This window comes from Gopherus flavomarginatus, chromosome 5 (genome assembly GCF_025201925.1).
Source record: "Gopherus flavomarginatus isolate rGopFla2 chromosome 5, rGopFla2.mat.asm, whole genome shotgun sequence".
NCBI lineage: Eukaryota > Metazoa > Chordata > Testudines > Testudinidae > Gopherus > Gopherus flavomarginatus.
The window spans coordinates 132,659,159-132,683,248 of NC_066621.1; the positions used below are offsets into that span (position 1 = coordinate 132,659,159).

At 42.5% G+C, this 24,090-nt stretch overlaps 1 protein-coding gene across 7 annotated transcripts in view; it reads right to left on the minus strand.

Annotated features, from left to right (window-relative positions):
• SYNE3 (spectrin repeat containing nuclear envelope family member 3) overlaps positions 1-24,090 on the minus strand; it is an 85,270-nt gene that overhangs the window by 53,549 nt on the left and 7,631 nt on the right. For 4 of the 7 annotated variants that reach the window (XM_050954456.1, XM_050954454.1, XM_050954461.1 and 1 more), the window contains exon 2: positions 1,468-1,625. In XM_050954456.1, the coding sequence (XP_050810413.1) occupies positions 1,468-1,625 (158 nt within the window). Of the gene's footprint in view, positions 1-1,467; positions 1,626-6,182; positions 6,223-7,248; positions 7,328-24,090 lie in introns of all 7 variants that reach the window. The other 3 variants (XM_050954457.1, XM_050954458.1, XM_050954459.1) reach the window with 2 other exon arrangements.

Consider the following 24,090-nt stretch of genomic DNA (forward strand, 5'->3'; position numbering starts at 1 on the left):
GGAGTAAACCCTGTGACCACCCCCCACATAACCCCGTCCCTAGCCTGGGACCCCCCACACTCTCCCCATCTCATCCCTTCCCACCTTATCTGGGGAGGACCAGGCAGGCTGGGCAGCACGGCCACAACCTGCTCTGGCAGGCCAGACTGAGCGGCACGGCTGCAGTGTGCTCCAGCGGGCCAGGCGGCACAGACACAGCCTGCTCTGGGGGTGGGGCCAAGATGGAGCTGCAGCTGCTTAGGAGGCTTGGGGGAGAGCAGCCTGGCCAGAAGTGGAGAGACTCTGGCCCCGCCTCTTCCCTTCTGGCTCTGCTGCCTCTCCTTGCCCCGCTGTTGGCGGGAGGGTCTGTGTCCCACCTCTCCCTCTCTATACCCGTTCATAAGCCGACCTCCTCCTTGGGTGCTTCCCTTTTTTACTAAAAAAATTCGGCTTATGAATGAGTACATATAGTATATTTACCTACAGTTAAGAAATGGTTTTGAGAAATCAGTGGTCAGCCTCCCAAGGGGCCCCACCTTCCAGCTAGCTGCAGGGGAACTTAGCTTTCAGATCCATGTCCAAAAGAAAGCTTCCTTGAAATGTTCCAAAGCATATTCTTTCACCTAATCTTTTTATAGCTAAACTTCAAACAAAGCACACAACTTATAGTGACTCCTAGTGGGTCACCAATTCTCCTAATTTGAGCAATTCTCCTAATTTGAGCATTATCTCTTATCATCAACACATTTCTAGTCATAACAATGTGTCTGGGGCACTTAAAACCTCACTCACTCTCTTTAACACTTATTAACTTTCTGCCCCATACTCCTATTCTGATTAAAAAATTGCAAGTATTCAGCTGTCTGACCTTGCCTCATAAAGGCCAAAGATTTGCCTAGCTATGTGATGTTTGGTTTTCAGCTGGCAGTGGCTGAACATATAAACTTGTTGACTGTGGCATTATCAAATTCTCGGGTATTGTCTCCTGTCAAAGACGTGGGATGAGATGGGCTACTGGTCTCATCTGGTAGCACCATTTCCTGAACTGCATTGGGTGGTTGCAAACCCCAGGCTTGTGACTGCGAAAAGCAACTAAACTTCCATTTTAGCATGCACAAATGAATGAGTGCTGGGTACAGCAGCTGAGGTAGTTTGGTAAATCAGGATTGCTCTTAGTCTTCCAAATACACATGAAAAGTCTGGGATCATCTAATCTAAGAGCAGGTTGCAAACTTCCCAGACCCCCACACATTCTATTCCCTTTTTCTCTGGCAGCAATAAGCGGCTTGCAAAAGAAGAAGCTGGAGAGAATGCTGAAGTGATCCTGCCCAAATGGGAGCAACCTTACAGCTAGTGAGGCTATTTTCATACCCTATCCCACCTTGATCATCTCCTAATGGCAACTTCTCCATGGCTCCTGGCAGTCTCTGCAATGCCAATGCCACTTGTGAATATGTCTCTCAGAAAGGAATATCAGTCTTCCCCTACCTCAGTCTCTCTTAGCCTGGCTTCCAGGGCAGACCGAGGTCCCTTGGTGTTGTCATTGATCCGCAGTCTCTCCTGGATGGCTTTCATCCAGGCTTCTGCATTCTCCACACTTGTGTCAAATTCATCCTGGGGCTGCTGAGTCATTGCATTAGAGGAAACTAAAAAGATAAAGAAATGAGGAATTAAAAACAAACAATTTCTCTTCTCAGGAAAGTCTCTCAGAGTCTTAAGGAGCAGGGAAAAGAGGAAAGTAACTTTACTGATCTCTTTTTGATTAATGGCATCAAAATTCACAACCCACAGTAGTCCTAAATCTCCATGAGACTCAACAGAGGTGAGTATGGAGTAAAAGTTCAAACTCTGAGCTTCTAAAATGAAAGTATACAAGGGAACAAGATGAAGTTGGGACACACCTTTAAGCTCTGTGATTTGGGCTGACATTCAAAGGGCTAAGAGTCACTGCATTTATTTGAAAACCAAATTAGGTTACTTTGATGCTTGTGAAATGTACCAGACTGGACACTAGCATCCTTTGTATTCTCCCAGAACATGCACAGCACAGGCAGCGGGAATCTAAATACGTCCATCAACATGACTCTCTTTAAGTCCATTTAGGGCTCAGCCTTGCAAGGTACTGAGCACCTGGCCCTGGCCTAGCCAAGCACTTGAGTGTGTGCATAATCTTAAACATGAATTGTCTCAATTAAGTTGGCCAGATCAAATCAAAATACTCAGCACCTTGCAGTTAATCCACTCTGCTGAAACTTCTAAGGAGGCTAACATCAGAGCAAGTTGTGGTGATGGTTTTGAGATACGGACCCCATTCCTGCAGGAACCGGGCTGAGACAGCTAACATAGATCACTGTCAGTCATCAGATGGGAACATCTTTCAGTGCCTATGCACTTTGGGTGGATTTGAACTGGGGACTTATAGATAAAAGGTTTTGTGGACCAGATCCAAAGTCAGTATAAAGAGGCTCCTGGTGTTCAATGGGTTTTGGATCAAGCCCTACACCCACTGCCAATGCCTGGCAGCCAGTTTCTCCTTAATGAAAATAACACATCTATTTGGTTCTCCACAACTGAATGTCTTTCTTTAAAGGTCTAGAGATAATTCCTGAGGTCTCATTTTTGCCACTGTTATTCTGACCAAGTAGGACTTTACTCTGGAAGCGTTCTCACTGATTTCCATGGGACTGCTCCCACACAGTCCATGACTGCGCAACGTGAGCAAGAGTATGGCCCTTGGTGAATCCAGCCCAGGATTTCTGATTACATCTTGAAATTGGAAGACACCCTGATCATAACCACTGGTGGGGGGGGGGAAGGAGAGTTACCTGTTTATGCCCCCTCCCCCACTTCCACAACACACCCCCACCCCAACCCTAGCTTTTCACTAGCCTGTTGCTGTTCCTCTCACTGTGGTGGCAGGGCATGCGCATTCTCACACGCTCGTCAAAGCTGCAGCATCACCCTGAATCAGGGGCCAAATGTGCATTCCTCTGTGCCCATGGGGGTAGCCAGAGGCACAGTCCTACAGACACTTGGGTCTGGTGTGGCTGGAACAGCCTCCCATCTGAAATCTACAGAGGTGACTCCTGGAACTGTTTTTGTATAAAGATTCTACTTTATTTATGTATTAATTTATACAGCACATGGATAATGAAGAAATCTGTGACAACATATGTGAGTAATAATTAATCATAAGAAATAAAGGTGTAAATAACAAAGCACTGAAGAAAGCAGTCACCTTCTGTGGGACAGTATAGGCACAAGAGAGGAGAATATTCCAAGATACTGAGAGAGAGGTAGTTTAACGCAGGCCAGCTCCTCAAATATATCCAGGGGTTATAAAAAGCATTTGAGGGCTGAATTTGAGTAATTTGGTAAGTGGAAACTATTAGAGATGAGCCAAAACCAGAACCATTTAGCTGATCCACTTTTCCCATTCCTACCTCGCCCCTCTCCACACCTCTGACCTCATCTCTTCCCCTCCAAAAAAACAAACCTTGGCCACTTAAATAAATAGGGATCAGGTCAGAAACAACCCTGATTTTACTAATGAAATACTGACCCAGATACTGAGCTGTGGCTAAGTTCTGCTCAGCACAGCTCAGGACAAAGGATGTAAAGGGAGCTTAATCACACAGGTGCACCCGCATGGCCATGGACCTACTGGGCTGTCACTCCAGTCCCTTGTATAAGTTAGAGCAGCTAGAGGCACCGTTCTGACCACAGAAGATCATTGAGGCAAAGGGATGCCTGGCTGTGCTCGTATTTCCCGGGCCATACCCCTGCACAACGATCAGAATGGTGCTGGTGTAGAAGCTGTTCTACATCACCTGAATAATCCCTTATCTCAGGGATTCAGTGGCAGGCTCAGCTGGGTTTAGGGTCAGAGCAGCACCCGCCAAGATTGGTGTGGGCATACCTGGTTCTGTCTCAGAACAGGGGAGTGGACAAGATGACCTCTCAAATCCCTTCCAGCCCTACATTTCTAAGTAACCAGCTTCCATATAACAGAGGACCTGGCCCTCTATCTGCATCGCGTTCTCTGAATTTCCTAAAATGCTTTTTTTGGATTAAATTTATGCATCCAGTTTAACTACCTTTCAAATAGGTTTAACGGCCCTCATCGGGTATTGTGAGGTTTAATTAGTTAGTGTTTGTAAAGCACTACTGAGATCTTTCAAAGTCACTCTTTAAGTGCAATGTATTTTTGGCAATATTATCATTATTTTTCCAAGTTTCTCAATACACATTTTTTCTCCCTGCAAAGCCATTCTGCTTTTCCTAATGTAACACATTTTTCACAGTCGATCCCTTTCTTAAACATACTTTTAAACCAAACATTTACAGTGCACTGGCTTTTAAATGCTTTCAGTATGTCTTGAATTCCTGTGCTCATGTACTACTTGACTCACTTCCAGAACCAAGCTCTCTAAGAAATAAAAAGAGGGGGAAAGAAAAGTGCTCCAGGAAAGTTAAATCACTCGCCATTGGGGACAGTATTTTCCAATTATTGAAATATTTCAAGCTTTTCATAACTCTTTCCATTTGGAAGAGATCAGGGTTCTGGGTCCGCACATGAGAAGTATTTTTATAACACTGCAGTGTGTCAAATTTTATACAAACGCACAAGGGTGGAAGCTATTGTGGTTCTGGGAATTGTTTGCTGCTTGGGTCCTGGAGTAATTTAATAATGGCTCAGCTGCCCTGGATAGTGTAAGGAGAGTTCTGAGAAAGAGAGACAGTTGTATAGGAGCACAAGTCTTTCAAAGTGGAGATGGGATTAGCATATACTACTGTAGAAGCGACACATCAATCTCCACGATTCCAAAGCTGAGAGTTCTTGGCATGCTAATAATTCTACAGCTCTCAGTCATGCTACTATTAGCACACATATCCCTAGATAAAGGACTAGATTACTTCTGCTGTGAGTACGATTCCCACTGAGCTAAATTTGGTCCAATTTGAGTAAGTGGAGAAACTCTTGAAATTCTAGTAAGCATTAGCTGTATCCCCAGGTATCTGCAGCTTAACCATTTTTTGTGGGTTCAGGACATTAACCCTAGCACCTTGAACATCTTCCAAGGCAGTTTTTTCCTGTACTATTTGTGGGGAACGTTTATGACCCTCAGGAATTGTTTGTCCAAACTAATATACTGAAGAATAAACACATGCTGGGTGTTCTTGGAAGAATCACTTCCATTTCCTGCTTAAAGTTAATGGCTATAGCCAAGTGGTTGTCACACGGGTGGCAGGATGTAGAGCATTTACTTGCAGTGCTGCCATTTCCTTTCCTCTCATTTCCAAACAATACCCATTCTCAAGGGAAACCCATAGCTACTTGACAAACCCAACTGCCACCACGTGATCACAACAGCTACTTTTTCGCTTAACTGACACCTACCATGTGTCATTGAACATCAGAATGATAACACAGTTTGTTGGATCTGTTCACCAGCTTGTAGTGAAGCTAATTCTTTCCAGCACACAGATCTGTTTTAGGCTTGGTCTACACTAAAAAATAAGGTCAGTTTAACTACATCGGCCAAGGGTGTGAAAAAGCCACACCCCTGAGAGGCATAGTTAAGATGACCAAAGTCCCCGTGTGGACAGTATGAGGTCACAATGGAGGAATTCTTCCATCAACCTAGCTACTGCATCTCAGGAAGCTGGATTATCTAACTGAACCCCTCTTGTTGTCATAGGCAGCAGCTACAGTCAAGTGCTGCAGCTGTGCTGCTGTTGTATTTTAAGTGTAAACAAGCCCTTAAACTCCAGTGGGAATAAAATATAAATGTAATTAATAAGCTTGAGACTTTTCAGCTTGGAAAAGAGACAACTAAGGAGGGATCTGCTAAAGGCCTAAAAAATCATGACTGGTGTGGAGAAAGTAGATAAGGAAGTGTTACTTACTCCTTCTCATAACACAAGAACTAGGGGTCACCAAATGAAATGAATAGGCAGAAAGTTTAAAACAAACAAAAGGAAGTATTTCTTCACACAACGCACAGTCATCTATGAAACTCTTTGCCAGAGGATGTTATGAAGGCCAAGACTATAACAGGGTTCAAAAAAGAACTAGATACATTCACCAAGGATAGGTCCATCAATGGCTATTAGCCAAGATGGGCAGGGATAATGTTCCTAGCCTCGGTTTTACCAGAAGCTGGAAATGGGCAACAAGGGATAGATCACTTGACGATTACCTGTTCTGTTCATTCCCTCTGGGGAACTTGGCACTGGCCACTGTCAGAAGACAGGATACTGAGTTAGTTGAACCTTTAGTCTGACCCAGTATGGCCGTTCTTATATAATATCCCCTCACTTTATAAACCTACTTTTACACTTCCATAACTTCCAGTTCTAAGAAGTTATTTGCAGAAGTGTGGACCAATAATTCTCCTCTAAAAGGAAGCTGGACTTGTAAATAAATCAGGAGCTGAGCTCCAGGGTTACTCCCTTTTTCACTTCAGGGGTGGCAGCCAGCAGAACTGGATGGAAGTTTTTAAAATTTTGACATTTTAAATCTTCAAAATTTCAAAGTTTTAATTTTGAGGGGGGGAGGAAGAAAATGCTTTTCCTTTTAATTGCAAAATCTCCCACTCCTCTTTATTCTTCCACCTCGCTCTAGTAGACATTATCCTGCTGTAATTCAGCCAGATTAGTAAAATGCCAGGTTAAGTAAGGGCACTTCTAATTTATTTTTATGACCAGTGAAAAACTGTACAATATCTATCTTAGGTATTTATATGGCCCCATCATCATAGGATCTGAGTCCCTCACAATCTTTAAGGCAGATATCCTCATAACATCCCTGTGAGGTAAGGCAGTGCTATCATCTCCATTCAGCAGATGGGGAACTTATTATAATATGTATAAGAAACAGACGCCAGGGGGAGCAGGCAGATAGTCAGATAACGAAATGTGTGGCTGTTCCAGATTACGGTAGGTGCGTTGTTGGAAACTGCTGGAACTGTGGGTCTGTGGAGCTATTGCAAAGTTACATACTTGTAGCCTGAATAAACAGACAGTCAATACTCAAAGAAGCTGGAGTGCCTACAGCTTACAACACAACAGAACGGAGGCACAGAAAGGCCCAAATCACACAGCAAGTCTGCAGCAGAACTGGGTGTTGCAGCCAGGTCTCCTAAATCCTAGACTAGTGCTCTCAACCCTGGACCATCATTCCTCTAATATGCTAGTAGGAAATCCTCAGAACGAAGTGCATCTTCTCCTTCTGCAATTGCCAGTAAAAGGTAACTATTAGCCTACCTGCAACCTTCAGATTGTGAACTCGGAACCCCTCCTGGTGAAACTGTCCAGACTAGATTTCCAATTTCTGCTCAGCTCCCTAAAATAAGAGATACACCATCAGTGAGCCAAGGGAAAAGCACTGCAAGCCAAGCACATTAGAATCCTAGCCCTGGGGGCTGGGAGTTATGTAATTAATTAAATCCTACCTGTCTGCTAAAGATTGCAGGTCCCCCCAGTTCACACTTGGGTGCCATGCAAGGGTTCTGATAATACTGACCAATAAAGTTCTACAGCGCCTTGGTCTTGGCTGGGACTGGAACTGCCGCTGCGTGAACAACTTTTAGTGAATAACGTATCTGATAAATTTCACCCCTTTTGCTGGTCACACCTTGCATGTGAACAATCTATGATTTTCTCGCATATGTGTGCTATTCAAAATGATTTTCCAAATAAATTCTGCAAATTATTCTTACTCGGCAGATTGTTCTAACAGTTCATTGGGAACACCCAATACTCCAGTTGTGCTGATTAGTTTTAAATAGACCCAAAGGTAATATGGTAATCACGGTTTCTGTCCTCTGACTGGATGAGAGTAACTCTTATTATTAAGGTATTAGTATTTCTTATTTGTGCTGCAGTAACGCCTAGGATCCCAGGCCCCCATTGTGCTAGATCCTGTACAAAGAGAATAACTTACACAGCATCCTACAATGAGCCTGGACACTTTAGGGAACAAATATGATAAACCCCCTGCCCTGAGGAGCTTATAGTCCAATACCAGACCAGACTGAACAAGTGAAATCAGCAAAATAAAGTGCCTGTAAGTATGGGGATAAGAAATGATGGACAGAGGAAGGGGCAACAAGGCTTACACAGACACATATATTGCTGTGAACATGCCCTGACGATTTTAATACACATCTCACAGCTCATCCTCCTCACTTGGAGCCAGAACCACTCCATCCATAGGAGGGGCTAGACATTTCAGAATCTAGAAATACGCCTGAAGCCACCTTACCCGATCCAAATGTTCTCAGTGTTTGAGTGTTTGGAACTGGGACTTTTTGCTTCAGATCCATCTTTTTAAAAGAACTGACTTTGAACCTGATATGCTAACTGCCTATCTCCGACAGGTGACGGGGAGCACTCAGCACACAACTCTGAAAGCAGTGGCCCTTGTAGGTAACATTCAAGTATATATTAGAAATATGAACATTTACAACTACTAAATGAGTGTTCAGAACTAATATGTCAGACCTGATCCTTAATAGGGTACCAATGCCCTTTCCCCCTTTAAAAAACAAAAACTTAATTTTTTTTCAAGTCCTAATTTTTGCGAATCTTAAAAAACTCTTCATCTTCATGGACATGAAGCTGGCAAAGTTTGTCATTGTTAGGTTTTTAATTATTTTTAAGTTAAAATAAAATATTCAGGTCTGTGGGAATGACTGTCCTATGGAAGAGGGAGTTTGCAAATACAGCCCTATTCTAAACACTGCATTCAATGCTTAAAATAATTGTGTGATCTCTAGAGGATCAAAGCTCATGATCATAAATACATGAACACGCTTTTATTTACACCACCCACTGACTTTTTTTTTTAAGAATAGCATATAACTGCTCCAGGGCCTAAAACATTGGAACCCTCTCAAGAGCACACAATCCAGGGTAAGTAAAGTTGCGTGTAGATAATCCAATAATTCAGACATTATTCATAACAATATCTTTGTTTAACTGATGCCAGGGCTTTCTGTTGCAAAAATGGCATCGCTCTGTGTTCAAACAAACCCGAACTCTAGAGTAAGCTAAGCCTTGCCTACATCCCAGGTGCAGTAAATTATTGAAGCCGACAGCAACCTTACCCCCAAGCTCTTTCTTCAGGAACTGAATAGTCCGCTGCAAACTGTAAATAGCATCTAAATTAATTTTGAACGGTTGAGAACATTTCTGGAATTGAGTAAAATAGGCTGCCTTCCTGTGACTCATTTTTGCCTGAACTCTAGCGGTTTCCATAGCTTAGTCACCTTCCCACCGTGCCTATATGCCAGGCACTGAGGCTCAGTAACAAAGCAAGCATATGCTTTCAATCCCAAAGTCTATTCCTATTAGCCATTGGAGTTTGCTGTTGTGCTCAGGTCCACTAAGAGACTGTAACCCCAACACAAACTTGTGTAATCTGACACTTTTACAACCAGTGAACACCTATATGAGAAGCAGCACTATCTTTTTCAGTGGAGCATTAACTAGGGTTGTAAACCTAACAAAGGAGCCAATCCTGATCCCATGGAAGTCACTGTTGGTTTGCCATTGATTTCAGTAGCAGCAGGATTGACCCTGAAGTTTTGTGTCAGCAGTTCCTTTCCAGTGCAAATGTTCTTGGAGCTATGTTAAACTGGAGCTGTGATCACAGATAACCGCTGCTGCTGAGCAATGAAAGTAAAGCAAACATTTAACACTTCCTACTCCAGTGGAATTCAACTGTGCTAACCTTTTGGAAATGTAATAACTTACATGTTAATAACTATACCTGGGATTTTCAGTCATGGCACCTAAAGGAGTTAGAATCTAACTGTTAGATGCCCAAATCCCACTGAATTTCAATGAGTGTTAAGGCATCTAAATGTGAGGATTTGGGCCCTAACTCCCATTGAAATCAACGTTGAAATTAATGGGAATTAGGAGCCTAAATACCTCTGAGGATCTCGGCCTTCGTGCCTAATTTCCTTAGGCTTCTTTGAAAACCCTGTGCTAAATATTATGGGGCAGATCCTCAGCAGTTAATTGTCAGGTCCATTGAAGTCAATGGAGCTGTAACAATTGACACCAGCTGAGGATCCATCTATATATAGATATATCTATACATACGTTTGTATATTCAAAAAACAATTACAGTTGCTGAGTGATGATAATGTCACATCATTCACAAATCTCAAGCACTTAAAAGGAAGGATATGGGTAGTTAAGAATATCAGAGATCTTATATATCCCACTGAAATATTTTTTTCTTTATTACAGTGATGTATATTCCACCTGTCATAAACAGATAAGTAAGAGTTAATAGAACAGAAGTACTTCATATCTCTTTTGCCTGTAAAGGGTTAACAAGATCAGTGAGCCTGGCTGTCACCTGACCAGAGGACCAATCAGGGGACAGGATACTTTCAAATCTTTAGGGAGTGAAGTTTTTGTGTGTGCTGTTAGTGTTTGGTTATTGTTCTCTCTGGGTTCTGAGAGTGACCAGATGTGCAACCAGGTTTCTCTCCAATCTCTCTGATACAGGCTCTTATATATTCAAAATAGTAAGTACTAGGTAGCTAAGGCAAGATAGGCTTGTGTTTGTTTTCTTTATTTGCAAATGTGTATTTGGCTGGAAGGAGTTCAAATTGGTATTTTGGTGAAAGGATTTTAATTTGTACTTGTATACTTAGGCTGGGAGGGTATTCCCAGTGTCTATAGCTGAAAGACCCTGTAGCATATTCCATCTTAAATTTACAAAGATAATTTTTACTGTTTTTTTTCTTTCTTTAATTAAAAGCTTTTCTTGTTTAAGACCTGATTGTTTTTTTATTCTGGTGAGACCCCAGGGGACTGGGTCTGGATTCACCAGTGAATTGGTGGGGAGAAAGGAGGGAAGGGGGAGAGAAAGGTTATTTTCTCTCTGTGTTAGGATTACTTTCTCTCTCAGGGAGAGTCTGGGAGGGGGTGAGAGAAGGAGGGGGAAGGTGGATTTTCCTCTCTGTTTTAAGATTCAAGGAGTTTGAATCACAGTGATCTTCCAGGGTAACTCAGGGAGGGGAAGCCTGGAAGAGGCAACGGTGAGGGAAAGGGTATACTTTCCTTCTGTTAAGATCCAGAGGGTCTGGGTCTTGGGGGTCCCTGGGCAAGGTTTTGGGGGGACCAGAGTGTACCAGGCACTGGAATTCCTGGTTGGTGGCAGCGCTACAAGTACTAAGCTGGTAATTGAGCTTAGAGGAATTCATGCTGGTACCCCATCTTTTGGACGCTAAGGGTCAGAGTGGGGAATTATACCATGAAACCACCACAACACAAAAATCTGAACTCTCACCCAAAAGAAGTAATAGTCTTTCACCAGTAATCTCAAAGCACAAACACAAACACAAACACCATGTGTCATTAATGTGAACATAGGTAACTTGGTTTTTTTTTCAAAAGAGTTTTGTGTTGTATCAACTATTCCCACCACCGCCAACCCACAGAGTGTGATCCAGCGGTTGTGCCCTGGCAACCCATCTAAGATATGCATACCACAAACTGAGAAACACTGACCTTGAAAATAGGTAAACATCACCTTTAAGAAGGAAAATTTGAATATTGTGTCTGTGGGGCAGTACTGCTGCTAAACTGAAGTGGAACAGAGCCTGTGACAGACGCTTCCTGCACAGGGCTCACTAAATGCAAATGGTGAAGCTATAGTCAAATTATGTTCTATATTTGCAAGTGTTATTAAGTTTCCTTAACCTTTTTACTTGCTCTATACACATAGGGCCATATCTTGCACAATGGTCCGATAATACTGAACTAGTGGCACTATTCATAGGAGGTGTTGTGTATTGTCTGTTAAATTGGAAAAAGATAGTGTTTACTATAGAGTTACACTAGTTCATTGACATTTTCCTTGTGAAACACACTAACAACGTTCCAGCAAATCTAGAAAGAAAGCGGTAAGGTTTGCCTGCACATCACCTGCATGAAGGTCAATAGAAGAGGTGTGTCAAAGCCAGAACTATTTATACAAACTTCCTCATTTTTACATCTCAGATCAAACGGGCCCTGGATCTGAACTTCTGGTTTTCATTTTACAGAAACAAATCCATCCCTTAGTTCTGTCCATCTGGAATTATAAAGATCTTGTGACTTTAAGGTCAGACTACATAACAAACCTAAGGAAAATTATCCACAGTTTTCAGGAGTCCTGAGTTGGCCAAGATTGTCCTAGGTTTTAAAACTCAATCCCCAGTAATTTCAGTCACAGCTACTGTTCTAGGTCTGTAGTGTTGCTATGTCGTGTCTTCCTGAATAATTGCCTCTTCTGGCTGTTCAGCAGCACTGCCTATTGACTCCTGCTGGCTGCTTCTCATCTGCAACTCTCAGCCCTGCTACTGGAGGCTGGCACCAACTCATTAATACTTTTAAATACTCTCTTTGTGTCTTATGTTAGTATCAAGTGGTAAATGTAGAAGGATCATGTGGATAACAAAAAAAATCCTACAAAAATCTGACTGAATCCTAGGGATTCTGGAAAAATTACAGACAAAATTCTGTTCTGATTTCACCACCATTCCCCATTGGTTTCCAGGGCCCCAATCACAACCCAGCCTAAGGATTTACTTTGTTAGGAGTTGTGACATCAGTGGAGCATGGTGAAATAAATTAGGACATCTGAGTACGAAGAAAAAGAGATGGGTTTCTTTTTAGTCATGATAGTGAGAGAATAGGATTTTCCCTTACTAAATGGGCATGGATGGGAGATGAGAAGCCAGACTAGAGATCAATCTTACCAAAGACAGGACAGCACACAGCATGATGCCACTGTTTAAAAGGTGAATAAGATTTAAATAGAGATAATCTCCAGGAAACTCTCTAGAGTTCAGGTCACCAACTAACTAGCTGGTTAACTCCTGTAGGGATTAATGTTTGAAACTATGATGTCTGACAGATGTTTGTAGAACAGGAATTACTAAAAACAGTAAGAAGCAAAAGTGCAGCATGGGTACAAATTAGAGCTGAGCCTTCAGAAATCATTGATATAATCTTGGACACAGAAATAACTTTTGTTTGCCTGTCTTAAGTATTTTTCTGTTTCTTCTGCACTTTCCCGGCAATAGATTTTTCTTCCCCGTACTGTTGAGAAGAATCTGATTGACATATTAGCCGACTGTGCCTCAGCTACAGCTCTACAATCCCAGGAATAGAGGGCAGAATTTAGCCAACTTCTTCAGTCAACACCAGTGCTATTGCTGATTGGCCAGGGATCTCCCAAATGGAATCTGTGTTTCATGCATCACACTTTTCTGATACTCAAGCTCATTAGGTGTTGTCTGTCTCCTGACTTCCTGGAACTTTTGGAAAATAAAAGGCAGTGTTTTCCCAACTCAGTTCTGATGTCTTAAGCCACTGTTACTGTTAGGCTTGCTAGCAAGTCAAACCTGCAGGATTGCACCACTGCTACACTGGGTGTAGTTTACACTTCCACCATCAGAGCATGCTGAATCCAGTTTATCTGCTCATAGCCAGATTGCACTCGCACACACACCAGTGTAAATGCAGAGTAACTCCACAGAAGTCAATGGAATCTTTGTGGATTTGGACTAGTGTAAATGAAAGCAGAACCTGACCCATGTCATCTTAATTTGCACTATACTTGGCCAGATTTCCAGGGTTAAGAATGTAAAGAGGAAATAATGACTGGAAAGGTAGAGCAAACATGGGGATGGAGAAGAGGAAAAAGTCAGGTCTGATCCTCCTCTCACATCAGTTTAACACTCATTTAAGTGAGTGGAGAATAAGGTCCAGGAAATGTAAAAGCAAAGCAGGGAGAAAAGAGGAACACTGTAAAGAGAAATTGTGTACTAACTTAGCCCCTAGAAGACCCCCCTGTAACAGAGTAGTGGGCAAGAACTGCTGACTCAGGCATGTGTCACACCAGCTCCCATTAAGGGAAGTAAATTGGAGCCGGCTAGAGAAAACTTGCGCATAATTGGTGAATGGGAGACAGCTGCCAGCTCAATTAGCCTGGGTTATAGAAAAGGCTGGGAGAAAGGAAGCCAGAGGGAGTAGAGTGATAGCTCTTCCTCAGTTCTCCTGGGGGCAGACACTAGCACCCAAGCTGTGTATAGTGAAAAGGTGGTGTGAGCATAACGCACAAATAAATGGTACCAGTGGTTACTAAACTCCAGGGTCTCTGAGTGACTTTGTCAGCACGGCAGGAGCAGGAGCCAAGAGGACCCTGCAGTACCCTGCTACACCCCCTCAGAGACTGTTAGCAAAAGAAACAGATAAAAGAGCTTGTCATAAACAGATAAGAAAAGTTAATAGCACAGAAGTACTTTATATCTCTTTGACTGTAAAGGGTTAACAAGTTCAGTAAGCCTGGCTGTCACCTGACCAGAGGACCAATCAGGAGACAGGACACTTTCAGATCTGGAGGGAGGGAGTTTTCTGTGCCTGCTGTTAGGTTTTGGTTGTTGTTCACTCTGAGGGCTCAGAGGTGCAACCAGGTTTTTCTCCAATCTCCCTGATACAGTTTGTTACAGATCCAGAATAGTAAGTACTAGGTAGATAAGGCGAGTTAGGCTTATGTTTGTTTTCTTTATTTGCAGATGTGTATTTGGCTGGAAGGAGTTCAAATTTGTATTTTACTGAAAAGATTTTACTTTGTACTTGTATACTTAGGCTGCGAGGGTATTCCCAGTGTCTATAGCTGAAAGACCCTGTACCTATTCCATTTTAAATTTACAAAGATAATTTTTACTGTTTTTCCTTCTTAAATTAAAAGCTTTTCTTGTTTAAGAACCTGATTGTTTTTTTATTCTGGTGAGACCCCAGGGGACTGGGTCTGGATCCACCAGGGAATTGGTGGGGAGAAAGGAGGGAAGGGAGAGAGAAAGGTTAATTTCTCTCTGTGTCAGGATTACTTTCTCTCTCAGGGAGAATCTGGGAAGGAGAGAGAGAAGGAGGGGGGAAGGTGCATTTTCCTCTCTGTTTAGGATTCAAGGAGTTTGAATCACAGTGATCTTCCAGGGTAACCCAGGGAGGGGAAGCCTGGGAGAGGCAACAGTGAGGGAAAGGGTTTACTTTCCTTCTGTTAAGATCCAGAGGGTCTGGGTCTTGCGGGTCCCCAGGCAAGGTTTTGGGGGGACCAGGGTGTACCAGGCACTGGAATTCCTGGTTGGTGGCAGTGCTACAAGTACTAAGCTGGTAACTGAGCTTAGAGGAATTCATGCTGGTACCCCATCTTTTGGACGCTAAGGTTCAGAGTGGGGAATTATACTATGACAGAGCTAAGCTAGAAGCTAAGGACTACATTCTCCTTTCAGCTAAAAGTGTGCAACCCCAGTGTCGGTAACTGAGAGTATAGCTCAGGGCAGAATTTGGCCACAGCTTGAAAGAGAAAACCAGGGACAAGAAGATGTGAACATCAGAGAGAAGCATCAAGATCCCTCTTACTTTCAAGACTATGATTACACAATCCCTACTATGACAGAAGCTTTCTTAGTACAGGGCTCTATGCAGATGGAAATTTAATGAAACTTTCTTGCTGTGCTGAGGAGCAGGCCCATCTATCCAAAAAGAAACCAGCTTCATACCTTGGGACAGCCAAGCTGCCTCAGGGGCAGAGGTTAGAATGTTCACAGGTAAGCCTCCTCACTGTCCTGTCTGCTCTCCCCAGCTAGGAAATTTGCTACAGCCCTATAGCATTTGGGCTAAGAATGTACTCCCTAGGAAGGAAGCAAGCTTGGGCAACCACATAAGACTGAAATCCACATTTACTTAGATTGTAAGTGCTTTGGGGCATGGACTATTTTTGTGCTGTTTGCACAGCACCTAGCACACTGTCTATGGCTTGGGCTATGAAGCACTATGGTGATAAAAATAAACAACAGCAACATTGTGCAGCTTCTACAGGGGAGATGCTGCTGCTCATTGTGAGGGAGTCTCTGTTGATGACTATCCTAGAAGATCATGGAGCTCAGCAGCCACTAAGGCAATTTAGGATGGACAGAGCCCATTATTGATAACACAAGAATCAAATTAACAGGCAGAAATCTGCCAATTCCCCAGAAAACTTTCAGTGAGTGAGCACTGAAATGTAATACACCTCTACCCTGATATATCGCGACCTGATATAACATGAATTTGAATATAACATGGTAAAGCAGTGCTCGGGGGCGGGGCTGCACACTCCAGAGGATCAAAGCAAGTTTGATATAATGCAGTTTCACCTATAACGCGGTAAGATTTTTTGGCTCCCAAGGACAGCGTTATATCAGGGTAGAGGTGTTTATATATATATTTTAATAAATCCCAAATTACCATTTATGAGCACAATTTCCCTCTGTCCCAAAGCTGATCGTAAACTGAAACTGATATTTCATAACAATGCTTCACTTTCTGCTTGTGCCCCCAAAGCCTGACTTCTCCATTAATAAAGTTCCCGTCCCTTCGGTTTGAAGGAAGCTGTTTTCAGGTTTAGGTTCAATGAAGGTTTGAGCAGCATTTTTTTTTCTTGCTAGCGCTTCCAAACCCATCAATGTTGAAGCTGGGTGAAAGGCAGCAGTATAAATGGTAACTTTTGAGTCTACACATTCTGTGTTCAAACATGAATTCAAGTATTCCTATAAATAAAACTGGTTAGATGTTTTCAAATAAGCCCACAGTCCACATGCTGCAAAGGAAACACAGGTCATTAAACACTGAAGCCAATGGAGTTACTCAAAAGATTATTTTGGCTCACTGTTTAATCTACCATACTTAAATGATGTCCCAGGCAGACTGGCTTAGTTACAAGGTAATAATCTGCAACTATGCACTGCTGCATGGGTTTGATTCCCAGTCTATGGGCTACCAAGGGGGACAAGAAATCTCATGTTGCTTGACCTCCAGTACTTAGGGGACAAGGTTGATGCTTTCCTAAGACAGTTTAGTTCTCCTGGGCCACAAGGTGGCTGAGACACATCAGGGCCACAAGAATTGTAGGGTACAAAACGGGATAAAATTTCTTCAGAGCTCTGACAAAGAACTAGAAACCCCCCGTTGGGGAGGGAATACAGAAGCCTTTTGACTCTGTAGAAATGGTGGTTTCGCAGGACAAAAATGTGGCTTAAGTGACCATTCCTATTCAGCAATATCTAAGGAGTAGGGCCACTAGACACCACAGTGATGAGTATGGTGTAAACGCCGATCAAGGGATTGAAGTCAAAGGATTTTCTTCTAGAGTGCTGAAGGAATCCACTATCAGTATTACTGCATGGGGAAAGGGCATCACTCAAGCACTGACAAGCAACAAGTCAACTACCCAACAACAGCAGCCAGCTTTAAAGTCAACCCATCCCTGTTTAAAACAGTGGGTCTGCTGATATTTAGTAATTTAGATATTTATATTTAATCATCCAGCTATTAATTATACTACTACTACTGCAGTAAGATTCCCAGTTAGGCATCAGGGTGCCATTATACCAGGCTCTGTACAGACAAAGAACGCACAGACAGTCCCTGGCCCAGAGAACTCACAAAATCTAGGATTCTCACAGCACACAACAGGTGAATAAACAGACAACTGAGGTAGGAAGACCAGGCAACACTAAAGGGAAGGGTGTTTGTGTCTGTGTGACCATGACATCTCATTTGTCCCAGGTGGCCACCAACATAATCAATGCCCGATGGAAAGGAAGATTTTAAGGAGGGATTTTAAAGAGAAGACGGTGGCTTTGAAAATTGGGATGAGAAGTATCTTCCATAAGCATAAGGACTGGCATGTGAGGAAGTGCCAAGGTATTTCTAGGAAAAGCAGACAAGGAGGCTGCCAGGCATAAGTAATTTGAGAGCTCTGCATTGAGCACATAATTAACCTCTGTTAACAGGCACTCTCATTACCATTACCCTCATTCTCTTTCCCCTCCTGCGCTTTATCTCACTAACCATGAACTTGTTGATTGTAGTCTTAAATTAGATTATATGCTTCCCAAGGCAAGGTCCACATCATTTTATGTTTTGTGCATTGCCTATCATCACAATGGGGCTCCCACTCTGCCTGACTAGAACCTTTTAATGCTAGCGTAACAAATAATAATTTTCAAGGAACAAACTGATCTTGGGCACTTTGCCTTCAATCTTCAAGGCTTTTGGAGAAGCAAGCTTCCCATGTTTTGCTAGCCAGATTCAGAAGCTTGTTTGGCAACCTGGAAAGATGGGAAAAGCAGTTAATTCTGCACTGAAAGTGTTGTTTAAAAAATGTCTCTCTAGCAAACAAAGTGGGTGTTCTACAGCACAATGGGATTTAAAGCTTTGATGCTAAATACACATCTATTTCTTTCATTCTGGAGCATGTACTTTTTATACCCTCAGCACAAAAATTAATAGAGCTCTTTTGACCTTTAATCTGAAAGTATGGGGTGAAATCCTGGCTCCACTGAAATCAACAGGGTTTGGCCACTGACTTCCATAGGGCCAGGATATTACCCATGATTTTTACTGTCTTACAAATCAACAATTATAGGTCCCCTTGGGTTCTTTCCTTCTGAGCAGGAGATTGAAACTAAGAATGAAGCCTGTGATACATTTATTGAGCCAGTCTGATGTGCTACATATTTTACCCACAAACCAAATGCCAAACCTGTGTTTACTACCTGAACTATAGAACATTCTTGCTGACTTGCATAAGAAACATCATCTACATTTGTCAAGCATTGCTGTCTGCCAGAAATATAGCCACCTACCACATTCCCGCAGAGACTTAAATGCAGCCATGCGATGAGAATGTTTGCATTAAGGAAAGTCAGTCACTACAATTACAGAGAATTTATTGCTCAGGGAAGACACTGAATTGACAGCTCCAGAGGTTGGTTTCTTCTGTTCATCCACAGAATATGTATGGCATGCGCAAATTTTCTCACACTGCCCTGCCATTAACGTGTCTTGAAAGGACAACAGGATAAGTCAGTCTCCAAACAGATTCTGCCCTTTGCCTCTCTGCTAAGACTGTCAATACAATTTTGTAAAAACAATGAGGTGTCTTTGTGGCACCTCAGAGACTAACAAATTTATTTGGGCATAAGCTTTCGTGGGCTAAAACCCACTTCAACAGATGTATGGAGTGAAAAATACAGTAGGCAGGTATATATATTACAGCACATGAAAAGATGGGAGTTGCCTTACCAAGTGGGGGAGAAGGGTCAGTGCTAATGAGGCTAATTCAAACAGCTGAATGTAGCCTATTCCCAACAATTGACAAGAAGAGGTGAATATCAACAGAGGGAAAATTACTTTTTGTAGTGACCCAGCCACTCCCAGTCTTCATTCAGGCCTAATTTGATGGTGTCAAGTTTGCATATTAATTCCAGTTCTGCAGTTTCTCACTGAAGTCTGTTTTTGAAGGGCTTTTTTGTTCAAGTATGGCCACTTCTAAGTCTGTTATTGAGTGTCCAGGGAGACTGAAGTGCTCTCCTACTGGTTTTTGAATGTCACAATTCCTGATGTCTGATTTGTGTCCATTTATTCTTTTGCATAGCGACTGTGCAGTTTGGCCTATTTACATGGCAGAGGGGCATTGCTGGTACATGACGGCATGTATCATATTGGTAAATATGCAGGTGAATGAGCCCCTGATGGTGTGGCTGATATGGTTAAGTCCTGTGATGGTGTTCCTTGAATAGATATGCAGACAGAGTTGGCAACTGGGTTTGTTGCAGGGATTGGTTCCTGGATTAGTGTTTTTGTTTTGTGGTGTGTAGTTGCTGGTGAATATTTGCTTCAGGTTGGAGGGCTGTCTGTAAGTGAGGAATGGCCTGTCTCCCAAGCTCTGTGAGAGTGAGGGATCATCCTTCAGGATAGGTTGTAGGTCCTTGATGATGTGCTGGAGAGATTTTAGTTGGGGGCTGTAGGTGAAGGCTAGTGATGTTCTGTTACTTTCTTTGTTGGGCCTGTCCTGTAGTAGGTGACTTCTGGGTACCCTTCTGGCTCTGTCAATCTGTTTCTTCACTTCCCCAGGTGGGTACTGTAGTTTTAAGAATGCTTGATAGAGATCCTGTAGGTGTTTGTCTCTGTCTGAGGGATTGGAGCAAATGCAGTTGTATCTTAGGGCTTGGCTGTAGACAATGTATCCTGTGATGTGGTCTGGGTGAAAGCTGGAGGCATGTAGGTAAGTATAGCGGTCAGTAGGTTTCTGGTATAGGATGATGTTTATGTGACCATTGCTTATTTGCACTGTAGTGTCCAGGAAGTGGATCTCTTGTATGGACTGGTCCAGGCTGTGGTTGATGGTGGGGTGGAAATTGTTGAAATCCTGGTGAAATTCCTCAAGGGCCTCCTTCCCATGGATCTAGACGATGAAGAGGTCATCAGTGTAGTGCAAGTAGAGTAGGAGCACTAGAAGAGGAGAGCTAAGGAAGTGCTGCTCTAAATCAGTCAGGATTTTGGTTACAGTCTATACAGGAGTCCATTGGGAACTGGACTGAGACCAACTCATTTCACATAAATCACCATACAGTCATCAGATGGTAATGGCTTTCTGTCACTGCTGACCCAGTCTGGATTCAAACCAATTACCTGGAGGTAAAAGGCTCTACACCCCATTATTACCAATCTGCCAAGCCATCCAGTGCCCAGTGGCTGCCTAATACAGATATCTTTGCTGCAGACATCCAAAGATTCGGTGCATGTGTTAGCATTATAAAATGCTGATTAGTTCTGTAAAATTGTTTTTTAGTCTAAAATACAATATCCTCTAGTCTCCTACAATTACTTCATTATTATAACAGTAAAAAAACCTGGTGTCTGATTCCTTAAATCAGACACCACTGATCCACATAACAAACAGAGGCTACATTACAATTTAAAAAGTATCCTAGCTCTTGAGTCACAATTTAATTTTCTTCTTGCTGCTGTCATTCCAGCCCATGTCCTAGCTTATTTACAGGATTCTCTACAGTGCTCATCAGATTATCTCAATGCCCCACATTCATGAATGGATCTTGCCTCACAACACCCTTGTCCATTAGGAAAGGATGAGCATCTTCATTTTAGAGAGAGGCACAAAGGAAATTAAGGCTGTGGTTTCCAACAGTGACCTGTGATTTAGGGTGCCAAACTCGAAACACATCAGATATTAGTCTGTGACAGAGCTTGAAATATGGACCCAGCTCTCTTTGATCTCAGCCCAGCGACTTAACCACATGGCCATCCTTCCTCCCTTAACAATGGCCCACATATAAATTGTTTCAAGGTTGCTTCACTTCACAATAGGAGTTGACAATATACTCCTTAGAAACAAGGTGGGTGAGGATATTGGACCAATAAAAGTTATTACATCCCCCACCTTGTCTCTCTCATATCCTTGGACCAACAAAGCTACAACACTGCAAACAATATACTGCCTGTTCAGGCAAAACTCCCAAAACTTCAATGGGAATTTTACTTAAATAAACAAGTGTAGAATCAGGTCAATATTTATTAGATAACTAAAAGGATTTTCGAGAAGGCTCTTGTTCTCTCAGAGTTAGCGTTGTCCTGAGTCTTCTGCCATTTAGAACCATGAAGCATGACATTCACGGAAACCACAAGACACTGTTGCACCAAAGTAATAAATGAGAGGGAATGTGTTCAGTGGAAGCTTGGATTCTGGACTAGCAGTTCTATTCCTGACTGTCACTCAACCACTGTGGCACTTGGGCAAGTCACTTGGTCCCCATATGCCTTTGTTTCTTGAACTGTAATAGAGATATAATTATATTTACCTACCTCCCAAGGATGTTTGAAACATTCGTGGATCTGATTCTTCTCCCATTAAAGCCAGTGCATTTTTTACCATTGACTTTCATGGGAGCAGATTATGGCCCAATATCTCAAGTGTTTCTGGGATCCTCAGTTGACAGGCATTATGCACAAAAAAAAAAAAAAAATAGTGCCCATGTAACCTTAAAAGGTATGAATAAACAGCTACAGCTCAGTGACACTAATAGCATGATCACATTTCAGAACATTTTGAGTCGTAGGTGCCTTACTGTTACGTCAGCTTGTAATACATACATACATACAAACAAACAAACAAACCAGGAAAAACACAGAACCACCCCCCACTTATCTAAATGAATGTTGGCCTACCTGGTTTCCTTGTTTTCCCATCTCCCTTCCTTTCCACTTTCCCCAGTATGTTATCTGTGCAATTTGGATTTGGCCCAGGGTTAGGGCCTGACACCTGATCCAAACCCCAGTGAAGTCAAAGGAAAGAGTGCTGTGGAGTTCAGTGCATTTTGTATCAAGCCCCTGGTCTCCTATTGGCTGTAAAGTAGGATGGACACCAATGGTGATATATAAATAAAACATCAAAACCACAAGGAATTAAGTAGTCTAATAACAAACAACCTAAAGAGCACCAGATTGGGCTGTGCCTTCTTGAGAAACAACGTCTTTTTTTCTTGCAGTGCAATTAAGATGTATGCCCAAATTTATTTCAACACAGAAAGCACAGGCCATCGAAGATTGTTTATTAACTGAAGGCACATGCACCCACACACACAAAAATCACAGCATGGTATGACCCTCCCTTACAAACAGTCCCAACTTCTACGTTTGCATTATACAGACTGGACTGGACAAGAGGCTCCTGTCATTTAGTGAGGCAGGACTCCTTAATTCAGCAGAAGTTGAAAGTTCCGCAGCTGACATCACAATGAATCATTTCATTGTAATAAGGCTAATGTCATCCAGGGAGTAACTTGATTTAATCCGTCATTGTTTCAAGAGTCCTGGTTGTCAGTGAATAGCGCAGGCACAAAACATAAAAAGCAATGGCTCGCCCCACCTTGCTAAATCCATGAGTCAACCACAGCCAAGCACAATGATTAACAAATCTGGTGTATTTATTGTTTGCACTGGCTTTGTATAGCTGAAAGCTAACCTCTTGCAGTGTTCTGAACTCATTTGATGCTCTATTTGGTGCTGGACTGGCAGAGTTGGAAAATAGAGTGTTCCAGGTACAGCACTACCCAAGCAAGCTACTCCCCAAAGTGTCTCAATGCTGGAGGAACTACCTCTAGATATGAGAAGGTAACTCAATATCTGTAGCCAGTTACATTTTTGGTCTCTATGTCTGGGCTGCCAATGCGGATGCCAATAAGGACAGTGGTTTTTGTAATCTCCCTAGTGGGAACTGGATGAGACCATGATATTTGTTTCAAATAAACCACCAAACAGCCATCAAATGGTAACAGCTTTTGAATACCATTACTATTCCCAACCTGCTGCTGGTTTGCACCACAACAGTAATTGTTCTAAATATTTTTGCAACAAACTGCGGTTCGCTCCGTCTCTCAGTTAAAAGGAACATTGTCAAAGCTAACAACCCCATATTTTTTTATTACTAATTTTTTGTACTATTTATTTTCTTAAATTTTTTAAACATATTTACGGGCATCTATCCAGTGCTCCCATCCCATAAATTTAAATTTACAACATACACATAAACAAAGAACTGGCCATAAATATATCCAACACAACAGCCTTAACAAAGAGACAAACTGTCTCACTAAAGACCCCAACAGAACTCAGGGCCCCATTGTGCTGTACAAATCAAGCACCTGAAGGACACAGAAGACCAGAATCTTGCCTTGAGGAGCTAACACTGTAAAAGACCTATGTGATGCACCAGACAATGGTTTGCACATAAGGGTCAGAGATGTTGTCAGTGAGATCAAGAGATGAAGGTCATGCAAAGGAAGGCTGTTCAAAAGGAGTACCCTTTCAGGAAGGCTCTAAAGGAGAGGGAGAGAGCTCAGCATGTGGGTTGTGGGAGACTGCTCCAAGAGGAGAGCAGCAGGGGCACAGAGCCCGAAGGAAGAGGTGGAGGAGGAGAAGATGGGAGCAGAGGAGCACAGTGCCTGACCCCGTGAGGTGCCAAATGCTAACAGGAGCTGAGAGCACTCAGCACTTCTCAGGATTGGGTCCACAGAGAAAGTGGGAGCACAGGATTAGAGGAGAGCAATGATCTAAAGAGGAGAATATTGTTATGTATTTTCATAGAAGGACTATCAGCTTTGACAGAGTCTCCCTCATCATAACTTATTTGTAAACAATAATGTTCATGTGACTCACTCAGAGTTTTGCTTTCTGTAGAGATCAAGTTGC